Raw genomic sequence first — 16,769 nt, forward strand, 5'->3', positions numbered from 1 at the left:
GTCGCTACTACCATGGTCGGGTGACTTGGTGGATTATATATAGAAAAGCAGCCGGAACCGCAAAGAACAATGATAAGTCAACGTGGCTCAGAGGTGCATGTGGACTGTAGCAGTGACGAAAGCAACTGAGGCAGTGTTTGGAAAATGAACAGTCAACGTGACTCACAGATGCATGTGGACTGTACACAGACGAAAGCGACTCAGGTGAGGAGTTGGGGGCGGGCACATGAGCAGGCAGTGCGTACTGAACGATAACAAAAACAAACAACAACAAAGTGAACTTTATTGTCATCTCAACCATATACAAGTATGCAGATAGACGAAATTGCGAAGCTCAGGGTCCACAGTGTAACAATATGACGTGCAATAAATAAATTAAAAATAGAATTAAAATTTAAAATTTAAAAATTAAAAATTAAAACACAAACAAGACAAGACATTGTGCAAAGATAGGACAAAGAAGTAGCAGCAATATTGATGTGTAAGATATGTAATATAATAAATAATAAATAATAGATATAGATAATACAGAAATGATCAGTGTATGCTAATAGTTGTTTAAGACATGTAAACAATGACAGGTCAGAATGTTTCACAGCAGAAGGATATCAAGAGTGTCAAAATACTTAAAGGTCAGTATGAGATTTTCAGTTCTTTTCTACATGCACACTCGTCTTTGCAGGAAAGTGGCTCACATGTATAAAAGTTCTGTTTTTAGAGGTGGTTGAGGACGTGTGGAAGGTCCCAGGGGCAGCCTGGTATTAAGGAGTCTAACAGCTTGGGGGTAAAAACTCTCCTGCATCCTGGCAGATCTGGCTTTGATGCTGCAGTATCTTCTCTTGGATGGCAGAAGTGTGAAAAGTCCATGTGACGGGTGTAAGGGGTCCTGCACAATGCTGCAGGCCTTGAGGACACTGCGTTTGTAAAATATGTCCTGTAGTGAAGGGAGAGGCACCCCAGTAATGTTCTCTGCTGTCTTCACTATTCTTTGCAGGCGCTTGCGGTCGGACATGTTGCAGTTGCCATACCAGACCGTGATGCAGCTAGTCAGAACACTCTCAATGGTGCCTCATGGTGAGGATGGAAGTGTTCACCCATCAATACATAATTATGCGGCATATGCTACGCCGTGGGTTGCTAGTATATATATATATATATATATATATATATATATATATATATATATATATATATATATATATATATACACAGTATATATATATATACAGTATATATATATATATATGGAGAGAGAGTGAAAGAATACCTGCTCTATAATAAAATAAAGTAAAATGTCTGTGTCACTTAGAGCAATCTGACTGTTTGGTTTTGATGTGATTGGTCAATTTGACTTTGCCAACGTGATTGAAAAAGAAAGTGCAAGTGTTAGACACACAAGGAGGAGTAAAGGCGTAGCAGGCATGATGAGAGTTGCTTTCAAAGATGGGAAGTAAGACAAGCCAGGAGCCTTGAAATGACAGTGTCTGAGAAGCAGGCTTTACAGGATTGCACTCGACATAGGCAATGCCGGTCAAGAGAGACTCAGACACATGAGGATACCGAGGAAAGGCACTGATGCTACACATTGGGCAAGAGATCTCAAATATTTTTTTAATTTGTTCGGTTACCTGGTTAATTAATAACATGTTAATTAAACAGTTTTGTATTAGAAAGTAATCAGAGTTATTCAGGCTTTATAGAAAAATATTATAACGCATGAAGGAAATATTTATATCTCTGCCATATGCATACAGTTTAAGAACATACAATTACCACAAATTGTTTAACATTTATATACTATGGTGGTTTATGTAATGAAAGTCTCATACAGTATATGAATACAGTATTCATACATACAGTAAAGTAGAAAAAATCACCAATAAAGAGAAAGTACTAATATAAACTGATACAGATAAAATCTCTGCTTCTAGAGAATGTAAATCTCTTGATGTTATGGTAGATGACAAGAGGATTGTTTGCCATCCTTCAGAACTTCTAAAAATTTTGTGATTTTTCTCCTTTATTGTATGTAGGAATTACACATTTTAACAAATTCATATACTGTATGAGACTTTCATTACATAAACCACCATAGTATATAAAGTAAAGCATCCATCCATCCATCCATTCTCTTCCGCTTATCCGAGGTCGGGTCGCGGGGGCAGCAGCTTGAGCAGAGATGCCCAGACTTCCCTCTCCCCGGCCACTTCTTCTAAAGTAAAGCAATTTGGGGTAAATGTATGTTCTTATACTGTATGTTTATTGCAGGGATATAAATATAGGCAGTAAGGTTGGAGCAGGTATGCTGGGGCTCTGGGGCCCACTGCCTGGTTGTTGTTGTTAATTTGTTTGCCAGTTGACATTGTAATGAAAAGGTTAATGGTGTTGTCATTCTCAAAACTCAGTAAAGCCTAATTTTGACTGTTGGCCTTTTATGTAGCTTATATGCTTGATGCATCTCATGGATGGTTGTCATTTTTCAAATGATCAGGGGGACCTGATTTATTTTTAGCACCAGAGCCCATCAAATTCTTGTTAAGCCATTGGATTTTTAGGTTATGTGTCTTTTTAAAGATTAATGATTGATCCTAGGTAAATATTTCAAGAAATATACAAGTTAAAACTATGAAGTTTCATATATCTATTATTTTTCTTTGATCAGTTTTTTCAGAATTAATAAGGATTTCTTTGATAAAAATTAAAAACATAACCATATAAGCAAGCATCTCTGGGTGTGGCCATGTAAACTTTTTCATTTCCTAAAAAAAACACCTTTAAAGAACATTATACCAATCAGTCTCCAATGATTCCCTTTTGGCAATGTTTATGTGGCTTTGTTTGTAATCCGATATGCTCATTTGCACAAAGTTTGCACTGTTCTGTACATAGTTTTCCTGTATATAGTTGCAAAATTTTAAATTTGAATCTATACTAGATTTTGAGTTTTCACTGCCAAAAGACATATGCACTTGGAGTGTCTTTTGTTTTGTACCAGATATTTACTATAGTAGCTAAAAATATGTCTTGCCAGCCATAAATATAATGGTACCATACAATAGACAGTGCTATATCTGACATCATCATAACATTATTTGCAGCAACAGTAATGAAAATATCACACATTTTATGCAATAAATGCACAACACATAAACTAATATCACTAATAATGCCACATGTTCTAATCAGTCCTATCAAACATTTTGATTACCTGGACTACTGGTATATTAGGATAAAACTATTGAGATTTGTGATCAATATTTAATATTTATTTACAATGTAACATTTGCTTGTATTGTCAGCCATGTCTTCTTATTTGTAAAATATAAATGTTTATTGCTATCAGGTGTATGCATTTGGTATCTAAAAGCATGATTTTTTTTATTTTGTGGTTTATGAAAAAATTATTTGGCCACTTTAAAACAAGGAGATTGCAACAACAACAAAAGAAGCCCTCCCTCTCTCTAATGATTTAGTTTCCCTCCTCTCAGATGTCTTCTATATAGACGTTCATTTTAAAAGTTCTCCATTTACCAATTTTGCTGAGTTAAGCGAGACTGAAGAGACTGTGAGATCAACCCTCTTGTCGCCTACTCCAGTGGAGAGGGGCGCCAGTATGAAGTATCATCTCAAGTTCTATTGCCTTGGCAGATTTTAGATTAATGCTTAGTAAACTATGCATTATAACACTTCAGCAGTTTTCGTGCTTTTTTATTTTTATTTATTTATGAGTACACATTTTACAGTCAGGGATGATCATTGTTATTTTCTCAGACATTTGCACAACAGTCTCTCTGCCCAGTTTATCTTATCTTGATTCAGACCTTAACGTCTAATGTATGATGAATTTTAGTTTGGTTTTATCATAAATATGTCTGAAGTTCTAATTGACAAAGACAAGAGGAAAAATTAACATTTCTGAATAAGAACAAAGAGTTGGTAAACTTTAGAGTTAGTCATAAGAGAAACCGAATCTAATGAACTGTGTTTGCTTTGTTTAGAACTGCACATGCAAGGGCGAAGGGAGACGCTGCAGACCAGGCTGGGCAGGCTGCCTGCCAGGAATCTGATATTGCAAGAGCTGTTGCCAGGGAACTTTCGCCAAGCTTCCATCAGCCAGGTAACCTGTGAGAAAAATCAGATAACTTCTGAATCATCAGGCCTGTAGAGAAGAGATATTTTTTTCATCATAATGGAGTGTTTTTAGGCAAATAGAGAGCAAAGAGAAGAGTGAGAGATGAGTACAATATGTTAGCCATATTTGAGGCACTCTATACATCTCAATCCTTTTCACTTTAATAAATGTGAATAAAGTTTTCTTATTTTTTTTATTTTGCTGCTTTAACTTAGGTCATAACGCAGACATTCTGTTTTGTTTAACAAACTTCATTTCCAATGTTAATGCAGTAAAATAAAATAAAATTTGAATCAGATAACATAAAATATGATATGATGTCAACACAGTAGTGTTTAGCTTCTCCTTATATATCACTCAAGGGCTTACACATATTTAAAAAACATGGCTAAAATAAGTTACCAGGCCCGTTATACATTAAACTCTTCTTCTGCCAGTGCCTTAGCATACATTTTATAGCAGAGCTGGCTTCTGTTCTCTTTGTTTGTACTGTAGAAGGTAAGCTACGTAAAAGAAAGTTGAATTAAAATAACCCTTGAACTAGATCAAGCATGGTGATGAAGTGGTTAGCACTGATGCCTCACAACTTTAGACTTATGAGTTTAAATCTGAACTGATCTTTGCCTGTGTGGAGTTCACATGTTTTCCTGGTGTTCTTGTGTATTTTTTCTCAGGTAGACTGGTTTGCCTTCCACATCTCAAAGTCAAGCATGATAGATTAATTGCTGTTCAAATATAAAAAAAGCTTAGCTGTGTGCATTAGTTGGCACAGTAATGGACTTTTGTCTCATCCACATCTGGTTCTTTCTTTATGCTCATTGCAACCAAGATATTCTCCATCCTGGTTTAACACTGAGCTGGGTTAATCAGACTTGATAAGAAATTCTGCAAAAATTAGATTGACAAGTCAATGGAAAATGGAGTCAATACTGTGCAAATAGTGCAAAGTAATGAGAATGATGAATTGAGTGTCACCTTGAGAATCCATGTTGGAAAAGCTGGCTTTTACTTAAAATTTTAGCCTGCTTGATTCTTTATGCAGAAGCAAGCTAAACATATCACCAACTACTTTATTGTGATGATGGTTACATGGATAAAATGTTTGCCTGTTTGCAAAGTTGTCTTTATCGTTATCAATGAATTATCTGTTGTGTATTCCTAGTGACATGGAAAATGTGTCCTTCACAAAAGGGACATTGGCACTTCTACTGTGCAACTCTAGCCAACTCTGGTATCTGTTTACTAAAGTAGAGCTGCACCTCTGAGTGTATGTATAGTCGCCACCAGCTATTACCCAAAACTGTGATTTGTTTGAAAGCATCCAAGAAGATTATATTTGAGACCTTGGGTTTAATTTCATTTAACAACTAGGCATTAACAATTTTACTATATTTGTCTCTTGAATTTTCAGAAACTGCTATACTCTGTGTAACCCTCATAAGATCATCCTAAACACTAAGTGAACACTGTGTCTGCTTTCCAAGCAGCATAAAATTTATTTTTTATTTTATTTTATTTTTCTTAACTGTATTCCGTATAAGCTGCATTGTAAATAATGAGGTGGATATTGTTTTTAAGTGGAAAAAGATGACTATTGCAATTCAGCAGAAATTTCACATAGAAACTACATAGAGAGATCCAAGTATCTCATAATCATAACACTTCACCCAAAAATTAGTTTATTTTTTTAATCTGCAATTAATTGTATGTTTTCAAGGAAAATTGAAATCACAAAGTTTATGATACAACAGGCTTTAATGGAGGGCACACGGGGGACCAATACTGAACAACAGCAAACAAATTTAAAACATCTGTTAAAACATCTCATTTACCAAGTGTAACAAAAGGCGCTATATAGGCGCCCGACCCGACACAAATGGACACAGAGGCACGTATAAACACATAAGACTTTTATTTTTCTTCACCCGTGGGTGCACGTATTCCCCGTGACCCACAGGCAATACACAGTCCATAAAGCTCTTGTCACACACACCAACAGTTTCTCCCTTTTACCACCACTCCTCCTCCTCAAGCTTCGTCTCCTTCCTCCCAACTCTGGCTCCTCGAGTGGTGGTGGCTGGCACTTTTTATATCCCACCCGGAAGCCATCCGAGCCCCCAACCAGGCTGTGGAGGACTCCATCTCCCATGGAGCCATGCGCTAGGTTGGGGAATCATCGTCCGCCAGGGAGGCTGCCACCAAGCGTCCCGGGGGAGGTATTGAACTGTCCATAGCTGCTTCCCCGGAACAGATGTAGCAGAGGTGTCCCTGCCGGGCATGGGACCCGGCTGTCCATTACACAAGTCATATGCGTCAAACATCCAAAATGCAAGTGTTATTTTGTTAAAATATTGTTAAATAAATACTTGCAGAAAATCAGAGTAGTGAACAAATAAGCCTCATAATTCAAATGAATTGAGCTTTTGAATGAAAGATCTGTCTGTCCAACTTTTTCACTGGTCAACCATCTTGTCATCAGTTCAAAAGATTAACCACGTTTGAGTATGCTTCACATAGCTTTCTGCACTACTCTGATTTTCCAGAAGTATTTATCTAACAATATTTTAGCAAAATATGAATGGGTTTTAGGCTTTGTGAGCATACGACTGAATAACTGATGTTTAGATTATGCATCAGGACTAAGTTAAGGTTTTTTTCATGCATGTTTTAATTTTGTTGGCTGTTGTTTGGCCCCATTGAATCCTGTTGCATCATAAACTTTGTAATCTCTTTCTCTGTGAAAACAGGAGAATACAAATTACTCCAGACCATCTCTACAAACAACATAGGCTAAGTAACATATAGAAAATGATCATTTTTTGCTGGAGTATTCCTTTAAAGCACAGGACAGAAGATTCCAAGTTGCCCAGTGAAACATTTATTGCAACTTTAGGTCGACTGAGAGCATAGTTACAGAAATATAATGATCCATATAATACATTTTATATACATAACGTTTTGCTTTCTCTGACATTTCAACAATGTGAATTACAGTGACTAAAAACTGCCAAGTCAAATGTTTTTTTTATTCTTTTTAAAATTTTCTTTATTTCAATTCATTCTGGTATGTGTTATCTATCTATTTATGTATTTATTTGTTTAAAGAGCTTCTGTAAAAAGTTCTATCTATCTATCTATCTATCTATCTATCTATCTATCTATCTATCTATCTATCTATCTATGTGTCGATCTATCTATCTAAAAACTATGAATTTGTAATTTTAGAACCTTATTTTCCATGAAACAATAGAAATGCCCACTCATCCATTCAGAGCCCTCAGGCCAATTTAGAGTCACATTTCAATATAACATATACCTCTCTGAAATGCTGGAGGAAAATCTTAGCAGCCATAGAAAAACAGACATTTAAACAATGTCCATCCATCATCCAACCCGCTATATCCTAACTACAGGGTCACAGGGGTCTGCTGGAGCCAATCCCAGCCAACAAACCCTGGGCAGGGCGCCAGCCCACACACACACCAAGCGACAATTTAGAATCTCCAATGCACCTAACCTGCATGTCTTTGGACTGTGGGAGGAAACCCACACAGACACAGGGAGAACATGCAAACTCCACACAGGGAGGACCCAGGAAGCGAACCCGGGTCTCCTAACTGCAAGGCAGCAACACTACCCACTGCGCCACCATGCCGCCATTTAAACAACGTATAAATTCAAAATAGATGGTATCCAAGCCAGCAGGCTATTCCTGTTAGTGGTTGCCACAGCGGATCATCTTGTTCCATATCTTCCTGTCCTCTACATCTTGCTCTGTCACACCCATCACCTGCATGTCCTCTCTCAACACATCCATAAACCTTCTCTTAGGCCTTCCTCTTTTCCTCTTGCCTGGCAGATATATCTTTAACATCCTTTTCCCAATATACCCAGCGTCTCTCCTCTGCACATGTCCAAATCAACGCAATCTCGCCTCTCTGACCTTGTCTCACAACCATCCGACTTGAGCTGACCCTCAAATGTACTTGTTCCTAATCCTGTCCATCCTCGTCACACCCAATGCAAATCTTAGCATCTTTAACTCTGCCACCTCCAGCTCTGTCTCCTGCTTTCTGGTCAGTGCCACCATCTCCAACACATATAACATAGCTGGTCTCACTACCATCCTGTATACCTTCCTTTTCACTCTTGCTGATATCCGTATGTTACAAATCACTCCTGACACTCTTCTCCACCCATTCCACCCTGCCTGCACTCTCTATTTCACCTCTCTTCCACAATCTCTGTTACACTGTACTGTTGATCCCAAGTATTTAAGCTCATCCACTTTTGCCAACTCTAATCCCTGCATCCTCACCATTCCACTGACCTCCCTGTCATTCACACACATGTATTCTGTCTTTATCCTACTGACCTTCATTCCTCTCCTCTCTAGAGCATATCTCCACCTCTCCAGGCCCTCTTGGCTAACAGTACTGGTGGTGGTCATTGTTAACCTGGGACTCGACCAATCCAGTATTGAAATCTGTATTGTTGTCCACATGTTGATCTGGCAAAATTTTACACCAGATGCCGTTCCTGACGTAACCCTCCCCATTTATCTGGGTTTGGGAAGAAGAAACACACTGGTTTGTGCATCCTCTGTGGCTGAGTTAGTGATAATTGAGCAGGTAAAAGTATTAAAATACCCTGTGCACAGGTCCATCTGGGTGGGTTATCTTTCCAAAGTTCATTCTCAAGCATTTTAAATGATGCTATATCTTTGCTAAGAAATAACACAGATGTTTTAGCTCAATTTAAATCATCTTTCAAATGCTCCCTGAAATCCATGTGCTATGAATTAAAATTAGGAGGAAAATCTGGAGGAGGGTTGTTGCTTCTGCTTAACTTAGAGCCCATTTCCTCCAGTGGTCCCACAGTATAATATTGTAATTGTGTTCAGCAGGTGAGCCCATTTCAGTGTCTGTGATTACCCCATAGAAAACAGTGATGCTTCCTGAAGAGGTGAAGTGTGTTGGTCTTCTTTAACCACACAGCTGTGACAGGCACTTAGGGTGAGATTCATTTTAGCTGTAGTATTTTCTCAATTTTGTAAAGCAAGATGCTGTGTCTCTTGGCTAACCTTCTGCATCTATAAATCAGAGTTGCTTTCTGAGTGCAGGTTGACTCTCTGTTAAATGCCATTTCTATCAATATGTACATTTATTTACTGGACCAATCAAGTTCCCCTTGTGTTAATGCATGCATGATTGGATCCAAGAGAGTGCACAAGTTTAGTGCACTTTATTAGAAATGAGGACTCGGAGGTGATTTGTGAGTAGGGTTAAGATTCTATGCAGAGCCGTCGGCTATCACAGCTGAGAAAACACTCATTTGCCATCACAAAGTTGCATATTAAAAACAATACAAAGCAACACACAAAACAAAAGGTGATTTGCGAAGATAGTTTTTACTGTGAAGATATACAATGTGTTTTTTCTTTAGCTATTTCCAATATTTACATAGTAATGAAGCTGCAGGTTATGTTTTGTATGTTGATTTCTTTTTTGTATAAAAGTTCTAAGAAGGACATCATAGAGCTAATGTATATTAATTTTTATATTTTTCAGTGATCAGACCTGCAGATTTATTATTACTAGTACTACTAAATCTGAAATTGTTTGATTCCCTTATTTCAGGACAAAAAATACATTTAGATGCAAAACTTAAATAACTGGTAAAATTAAAGCATGCATGGCCTTAATAGAAAAATTAAACTGAATCATAATAATATACTGTATTGCACTAATATGGAATTGAAAGGTGGGCTATAGTAATACTTTTCATCACTGAAGCAGTATATACTACTTATATTTATATATATTACTAGTTGATTACCCAGTGGCTTCGCTCACTGAGTGCAAGGGAAAAAACCAAAATGTAGTCTTTAAGTTATTAAACAGTAAAACATTAACATTTAAGAAGTAAAGATACATTGAGCACTACTGGAGTGGTTTCGGGTAAACTACATTTTAAAGGCGCTATAACACAACAGGTAAGTAGTAGATTCCTTGTGAAAGGCGCCACACGACTGCTGTGGTATAGAAATTACATTTTCTATGTGATCGTCCAAATTTTTGCCTGACAACCTTGCACTACATGCCTGTGATTTACTTGTTAAAATAATTAATCACAAAAGCAACCTTGAATGTTGTGGAGTTTACCCTTACCTTAAGGGACAGTAATAATAATAATAAATTACATTTGTATAGCGCTTTTCTCAGTACTCAAAGCGCTATCCACACAGGGAGGAACTGGGAAACGAATCCACAATCTCCTTACTGCAAAGCAGCAGCACTACCACTGCGCCACCTTTGAGTAAGTAATTAGTTAATTAGTGATTAGTAATTAGTGAGTAAGTAGTTGTGCAGGGCAATTTACAAACAGAGTCCTGCTTCGATGGTGCTGATTACACTCATTCGCAAAGATTTCCACTCTCCCAGGAGCCGACGGGGGACATGAAGTGTCACAAACAGTGTGAGAAGAGAGGACGCTGCCCGAAACTGCAAAGCTCTCGACTTGGCAGAGCAGCCCGACATTCCGCGCCTCCCGGCGTCCACTTTGTTCTCACGACCCCTCGCAGCTGAAGGCGGTCTCGTCTTCACATTGTTTACAGCTCGGCGCAGTTAAAAAGTAGAAAGACACAAAGCTGTTTTCCTCATCTCTTCTACTATCAAGTACTGCCAACTAAAAAAAAGTTACAATCTGGCAGTTTCCGCGACAGTCACGTGGACGAATAAATAAAACTTCTCTGTCAGAACGCGCCTGGCGGTGGACGGCTCAGCGCTGTAGTCCAGACAGGAGGGGTGGGAGAGGGCGACGCAGGGCGCACACAAATAATAACAATTCGTAAAGACAATATAAAAATGGCGTCCACAAACGAAGTGATTAGTTCCTGTATTATAATATGTTCTGTGGTAATTTCTATATCATGTGGTCATACGAAATTTTCGTTTCATACGTAATTTCCATATCACATGGTCATACGCAATTTCCGTTTCAAACGCGAAAAGAATTTTATATATATAGATATGTACTGCTTATATTACATACTTTCTCATAATATACAGTAGAACATTGCAGAAATCTGAAGTGCATGTGTCTATGCAGTTAAGCTAAAAGAATACTCCATTTAACTCTAATGTAATTTTTTATGGGAACCATTCACACAGTTTTGGGTATTTTTAGATGAACAGTTCCCAAGTGCATTCTTGGATGACCCCTGTAGCTTCAGATTTTTCTTCTAACCAGTTTCACAAACAGTGAATCACTCTTACTTTTAATTGATCTCATTGTTCAGTGAGCTGTCATTTCCTTCACTTATTCTAACAAAAAGTAAATGCTTAAGTTTCTTTAGTATTTTCTTTCTAATTCACCTTTATCTATAAAATTTGCTCCCTTTCTTGTATTCAAATGTTGGCAACACTGAATGCTAAAGGGGAGCAATTACTTCAGTGCTATATTCACTTTTCTGACAATTTGTAAGAAATGTTTCTAAATAAGCAGACAAGTGAATGTGGCAATAAAGTAATTTCTCCTCTTCAGCATTTAGTGTTGTTTGAACCTATGTCTGCATTGCTTATTGCTAATCATCAGCATTTGGAAACCAGCAGAAAAGGAGAACTTAAAGAGAAAATTGCAACAACAAAGCAATCTTTTAGATTTTTTTTTTGAAGAAGCAACCGGAACAGTTGACAAAAACCAAGCATACGACACAATTTACCTAGACTTTTAAAAAGCCTTTGATACAGTCCCACACCAAAGATTACTTCTGAAACTAGAAAGTGTAAGCATCAGAGGTATCCTACAAAACTGGATCTCTAGTTGGTTAAACAACCGGCAGGAGACAAAGAGTATAGATAAGAAGAGAATGCTCCACATGGAGCGAGGTCATCAGTGGAGCTCCTCAGGGATCTGTCCTTGGACTATTATTTATTATGATTTATATTAATGACATTAATTCTGGCATAGTTAGTAAACTTGTGAAATTTGCAGATGACACTAAACATTTGAAGGGTGGCAGACACTGAGGAGGCAGCAAAAAAAAAACTGAAAAAGAGCTGGACAATGTTCAAAACTGGGCAAACACCATGGAAATGCAGCTTAATGTAGACAAATGTAAAGTATTAGACATGGGCAAAAGGAATATCAATAATATATACAAGATGGGAGACACTGTCATACAGGAAGCAACCTCTGAAAAGGGTTTAGTGGTTTATGTTGAATGAGCATTTTCAGCATCTAAGCAATGCACAGAAGCAATTAAAAAGACAAATAAAATTTTAGGTTATATCATAAAAACTGTTGAATTTAAATCAAGAGACATTATGCTCAAACTATATAATTCACAAGTAAGACCACATCTGGAGTATTGTGTGCAGTTCTGGTCACTACAATACAAGAAAGACATAGCAGCACTTGAAGTTGTGCAAAGGAGAGCAACCAGGTGCTTCCCAAGACTTAAAGACTCAGAAAATTAAACCTGTTTAGTTTGGAGCAGCAGAGACTATGTGGGGTCCTAATCCAGGTATATAAAATCCTCAAAGGCACTGATAAAGTAAATCCAGCAACATTCTTTCAGTTTAAGGGTTTATAACATACTCAAGGACATCAGTGGAAATTAAGGGGAAGTGCATTTAAAACTTAAGCCAGGAGGCACTTCTTTACACAAACAGTTGTGAGACTCTGAATTAAACTATCAAGACATGCAATTGAAGCAGAAACCTTGACAACTTCAAAGAAAAATCTATTAGCTAAACAAACAGGCTCAATGGTCTGAATGGTTTCCTCTCATTTGTCAATTTTCTTATGTTCTTAACAGACACAAGCATTTAACTCAAAGACAAAATGCAAAAAAATGTATGTAATTTTTAGAAATATTTGTAAGCCAAATAACTAAAGCATGGCATAAATAAAAAGTAATAATAATGTAACAATTGTGAATTAGTTTGTACAAAAACCTGCAGCCATAGGGGTCTTCCCAGAACTAAACATGAAGACTACTTTTGTAGATGATGCACAGATGAGCTACCTTTTGACTGTCCTTTGCCAAATCTACTTTTAAACACCTATAATTACAGTCCAATGAAAGATTATTTATAGGAAACATGTATTTAAGATGAAAGATTCATACCAAATTATGTATATAAATAAATTTAAACTTATGTGCATATCTTACTTTGTTACCATATCCCGCAAGATTGCTTGGATGGATTTTTATTAAATTGAAATAACAGAGTAGCCCAATTTAGAACATACAGTAGGCTGCTACAAAAATCTTGCTTTTATAGTGGAGGGATTAATTTGATTAATTTGTAAAGCTTTTTACAACACTGCAATGAAAACTAGCAAATGACTCTTCAAGTACTTCGTACTGATCTGGTGTCCTCTCTGGCCAGTTTCATGCCCAAGACGTTAAATACTCATCAGTGAAAAACACTCTAAACCACTAGGATGCAGTGCACTTTCTCATTAATAATTCAAGTAGAAGAATAAGCCCTTCAAAACTGTGTAATATGACATAAGTTTATGTCAAACTAAACCGTGACCCCTAACCCCATATTTCCCGATTTGTGACTCAGGCAAGTGTTTTAATAGCATACAGACAGAGGGAATTGGTGTTCGTTCCATGAATCTTTTAGCACCACCTAGTAACCCGTTCCATTTCAGTGGCCACTACACAACCTCTGCATCTTCTTCAGCATGACTGTTATTAAGGCACAAGGCCAGACTTGAGAATAGTAGGCATCAACTCATGCTCAGGTCACTTCTCCCATGGCCAGCTTAGTTTAAAACGTGTGAGAGTGAACATCAGCAAAAAGGTCTTTATTTCTGTCTCTAACTCGATTAGAAATACAATTTTCCTACTAACATGCATTATCTGATAAACATGTTCATTGAGTTAACTATCTTTCAGTGGCTTTGAATATTTAAATGATATATCAGTGCCTAAGGGTAAAGATAAGAAAATTAATCATACTTCCACAGGCTAATTCACAGTTCATATTTACAAAAGGCCTGCAATCAACAGGAAGAATGAGTACCTCATCTGAAACCATGAGCCTGCTGTTCAACACCAATGCGTCCTTAAGGAAGAAAATGCAGACTTCAATTACATTATGGAATATTAAACATTTTTTCAGCTTCACAAGTATTTATTTAGTACAAGTAAATAAAATATAGATGAAAATAAATCAAAATTCTGATGATACCGTATCATGTTGTATGGCACTTCTGTAGTTTGGCATATTTGCAGGTGGTGGTGCTTTTTTGTTTTACTGTTAAATAGATCAGGAAAAAGCCATCCAGGAATTTCTTTGTCCAACATTTCATTGTATTAAAAATATATATTGTTGTATATTGTGTTCATATGACCTCACGCTTGTCTAGGACACTATTTATGCCAAATGATCTTCTCGCCTGTCTTCAGATTATCTGCATACATGATTTTTGTAAGTGTAGCTTTCCATAAATTTATTATTTACTTTTTGCTAAACAGAAAAATGAGAAAACATTTATCAATGTTGTTAAACACATTATTGTGATGATGCTGGTCCCCTACAGACACCCTCTTCTCACATGGCAGTTTGCTGAACCAACGCCATCGATAGTTATGACCGAGAAGAGCTGACAAATGAGGACAATTCTCTGATGATGCCAGAGGATGGTGGGAAAAGTGCCAAAGTGCTTTTATTAAAAAACAGTCAAAAACAAAAGTAAAACCAAAAAAATGTCCATTGTGTAATGTTCTAAAAACAGTACATAAATAAATCCATAAAAATCTTTCTCTCTGGTTCACCCATTACTCACGTAGCCGGCAGAGACTCAGCAGCCACGAACTCCATTCTTCTGGCCCCCATCTTAGCTGCCTCCGGACATCACAGCCAGACCGTCCGAGGTCGGCTCTCCTCCCTTCTTCCTTTGCACTCATTTTGTCGCACCTCGGAAGCCTAGGGAGGGCACCTGCCTTGCTCGCCACACTCCACCCGAATATTCAGTGGGGCGAACTAGCCCCTAGAGCGCCACAGGCAATGCTTCTTCACGGGGCCCCAGCTCATACTACTTCATCCTTCCAGGTGGCCAGATCATCCTTCCAAGACTGCCTTTAACGTCTTTTAACCTCTTTCCTTTCCATCTTTTTCCTTTTCTTTGATTCTTCTCCCTCCTCTCCTTTTGTGCCGGCCAGTATATACACACACTTGTCTTCGCGGGTGCAGTGCCTTAATCACATGCCACAGGAAGCCAATGAAGCAATTGAGAATGATCGCACCCGCACATGCAGGTGCGACTCGCCCCAACTACCTCATTAACTCCCCTCCGTCGCGCCCACGAAGAGTGACACAGCTTTATGGATTTAAATATGGACTGGGTGGCGCAGTGGCAGTGCTGCTGCCTCGCAGTTAAGAGACCCAGGTTCGCTTCCCGGGTCCTCCCTGCGTGCAGTTTGCATGTTCTCCCCGTGTCTGCGTGGGTTTCCTCTGGGCGCTCTGGTTTCCTCCCACAGTCCAGAGACATGCAGGTTAGGTGGATTGGCGATTCTATATTGACCCTAGTGTGTGCTGTGTGTGTCCTGCGGTGGGTTGGCACCCTGCCTGGGATTGGTTCCTGCCTTGTGCCCTGTGTTGGCTGGGTGTTCGGATTCAATGGGTTGGAAAATGAATGGATGGAATATGGACTATACAGTATATTTAAAAATTGAACACAAAACAGCTGCCTGTTCATCTCTAGGAGTGTGAGAGCAAGTCACTGTACTTTAGAAAATTTTTACTTCAAAAAATATATTTCCAGATAATATATTTTTTTACAATGCAAGGGTATGTTATGCTGTAGATTTACACTGTATCATGTAGATAAATACTGAAATGGTTGTGGAAATGAGTACAAAATCAGTTCACACCTAAATCTGGATATAAGATCAGACCCAGTCTTGGTTATTAGCTGCATGTTACTTAACAGAAAGCAACATATTTGAGTAAGACTGCCAGCACCTGAATTATTAATAACACAATAAAAGTTTGTATTGTTATCCTGTATAGCAGTGATCAAGGTCCTAGTGTTTGGGAGGCTTCATTCTAAATCATATTTGACCCAAAATTTTAAAGAAGTTTAGCTTTTAGCATCACTTCAGTAATTCTTTTTTTAATTTTGCTTGAATCTTTAAGATGCTGTATTATTTAAAGAAAAAATTAAATACTATGGTTATAAATTACACAGACAAGAGAAACTCTGTACATTTAAAATTGTGTGCAGCCTGGTCAGCTTAAGAATTATATACTGTAATAAGTGAAACAGGGTTCTAAGCAGTAGTGATGAGCTAACTCCATGGTGTTCGCTTCGCCTCAAGTTCAGAGAAATCACAGAAGTGTACACGAATATCACATATATTGCCGAACTCAGCAAAATGCATTGAAGTCAATGGAAAAGGACTAACTGAAATAGATTTGATAGGATTATAATGCTGCAATCATCTTTAAAGTGTTCCTGAGGGCTAGGGAAGTGTCTGCCAACTACACTGGACCTATTGTGGCCTAAAAGGTGACTGTGTGCCAACCACTGCACCACCATGCCTCCGTGAGATCAAAGAAGAAAGAACACAGTCAGAGACATGCAATCATATATTTCGTCGAAACAGCAGAAA

At 37.8% G+C, this 16,769-nt stretch overlaps 1 protein-coding gene across 1 annotated transcript in view; it reads left to right on the plus strand.

Annotated features, from left to right (window-relative positions):
- The window catches only part of LOC114653250 (junctophilin-1-like), a 165,463-nt gene that overhangs the window by 112,866 nt on the left and 35,828 nt on the right, over nt 1-16,769 (plus strand). The window contains exon 3 of the mRNA XM_028803451.2: nt 3,999-4,117. Coding sequence (XP_028659284.1) covers nt 3,999-4,117 — 119 coding nt within the window. The remainder of the gene's footprint in view (nt 1-3,998; nt 4,118-16,769) is intronic.

This window comes from Erpetoichthys calabaricus, chromosome 6 (genome assembly GCF_900747795.2).
Source record: "Erpetoichthys calabaricus chromosome 6, fErpCal1.3, whole genome shotgun sequence".
NCBI classification, from domain to species: Eukaryota; Metazoa; Chordata; class Cladistia; order Polypteriformes; family Polypteridae; genus Erpetoichthys; species Erpetoichthys calabaricus.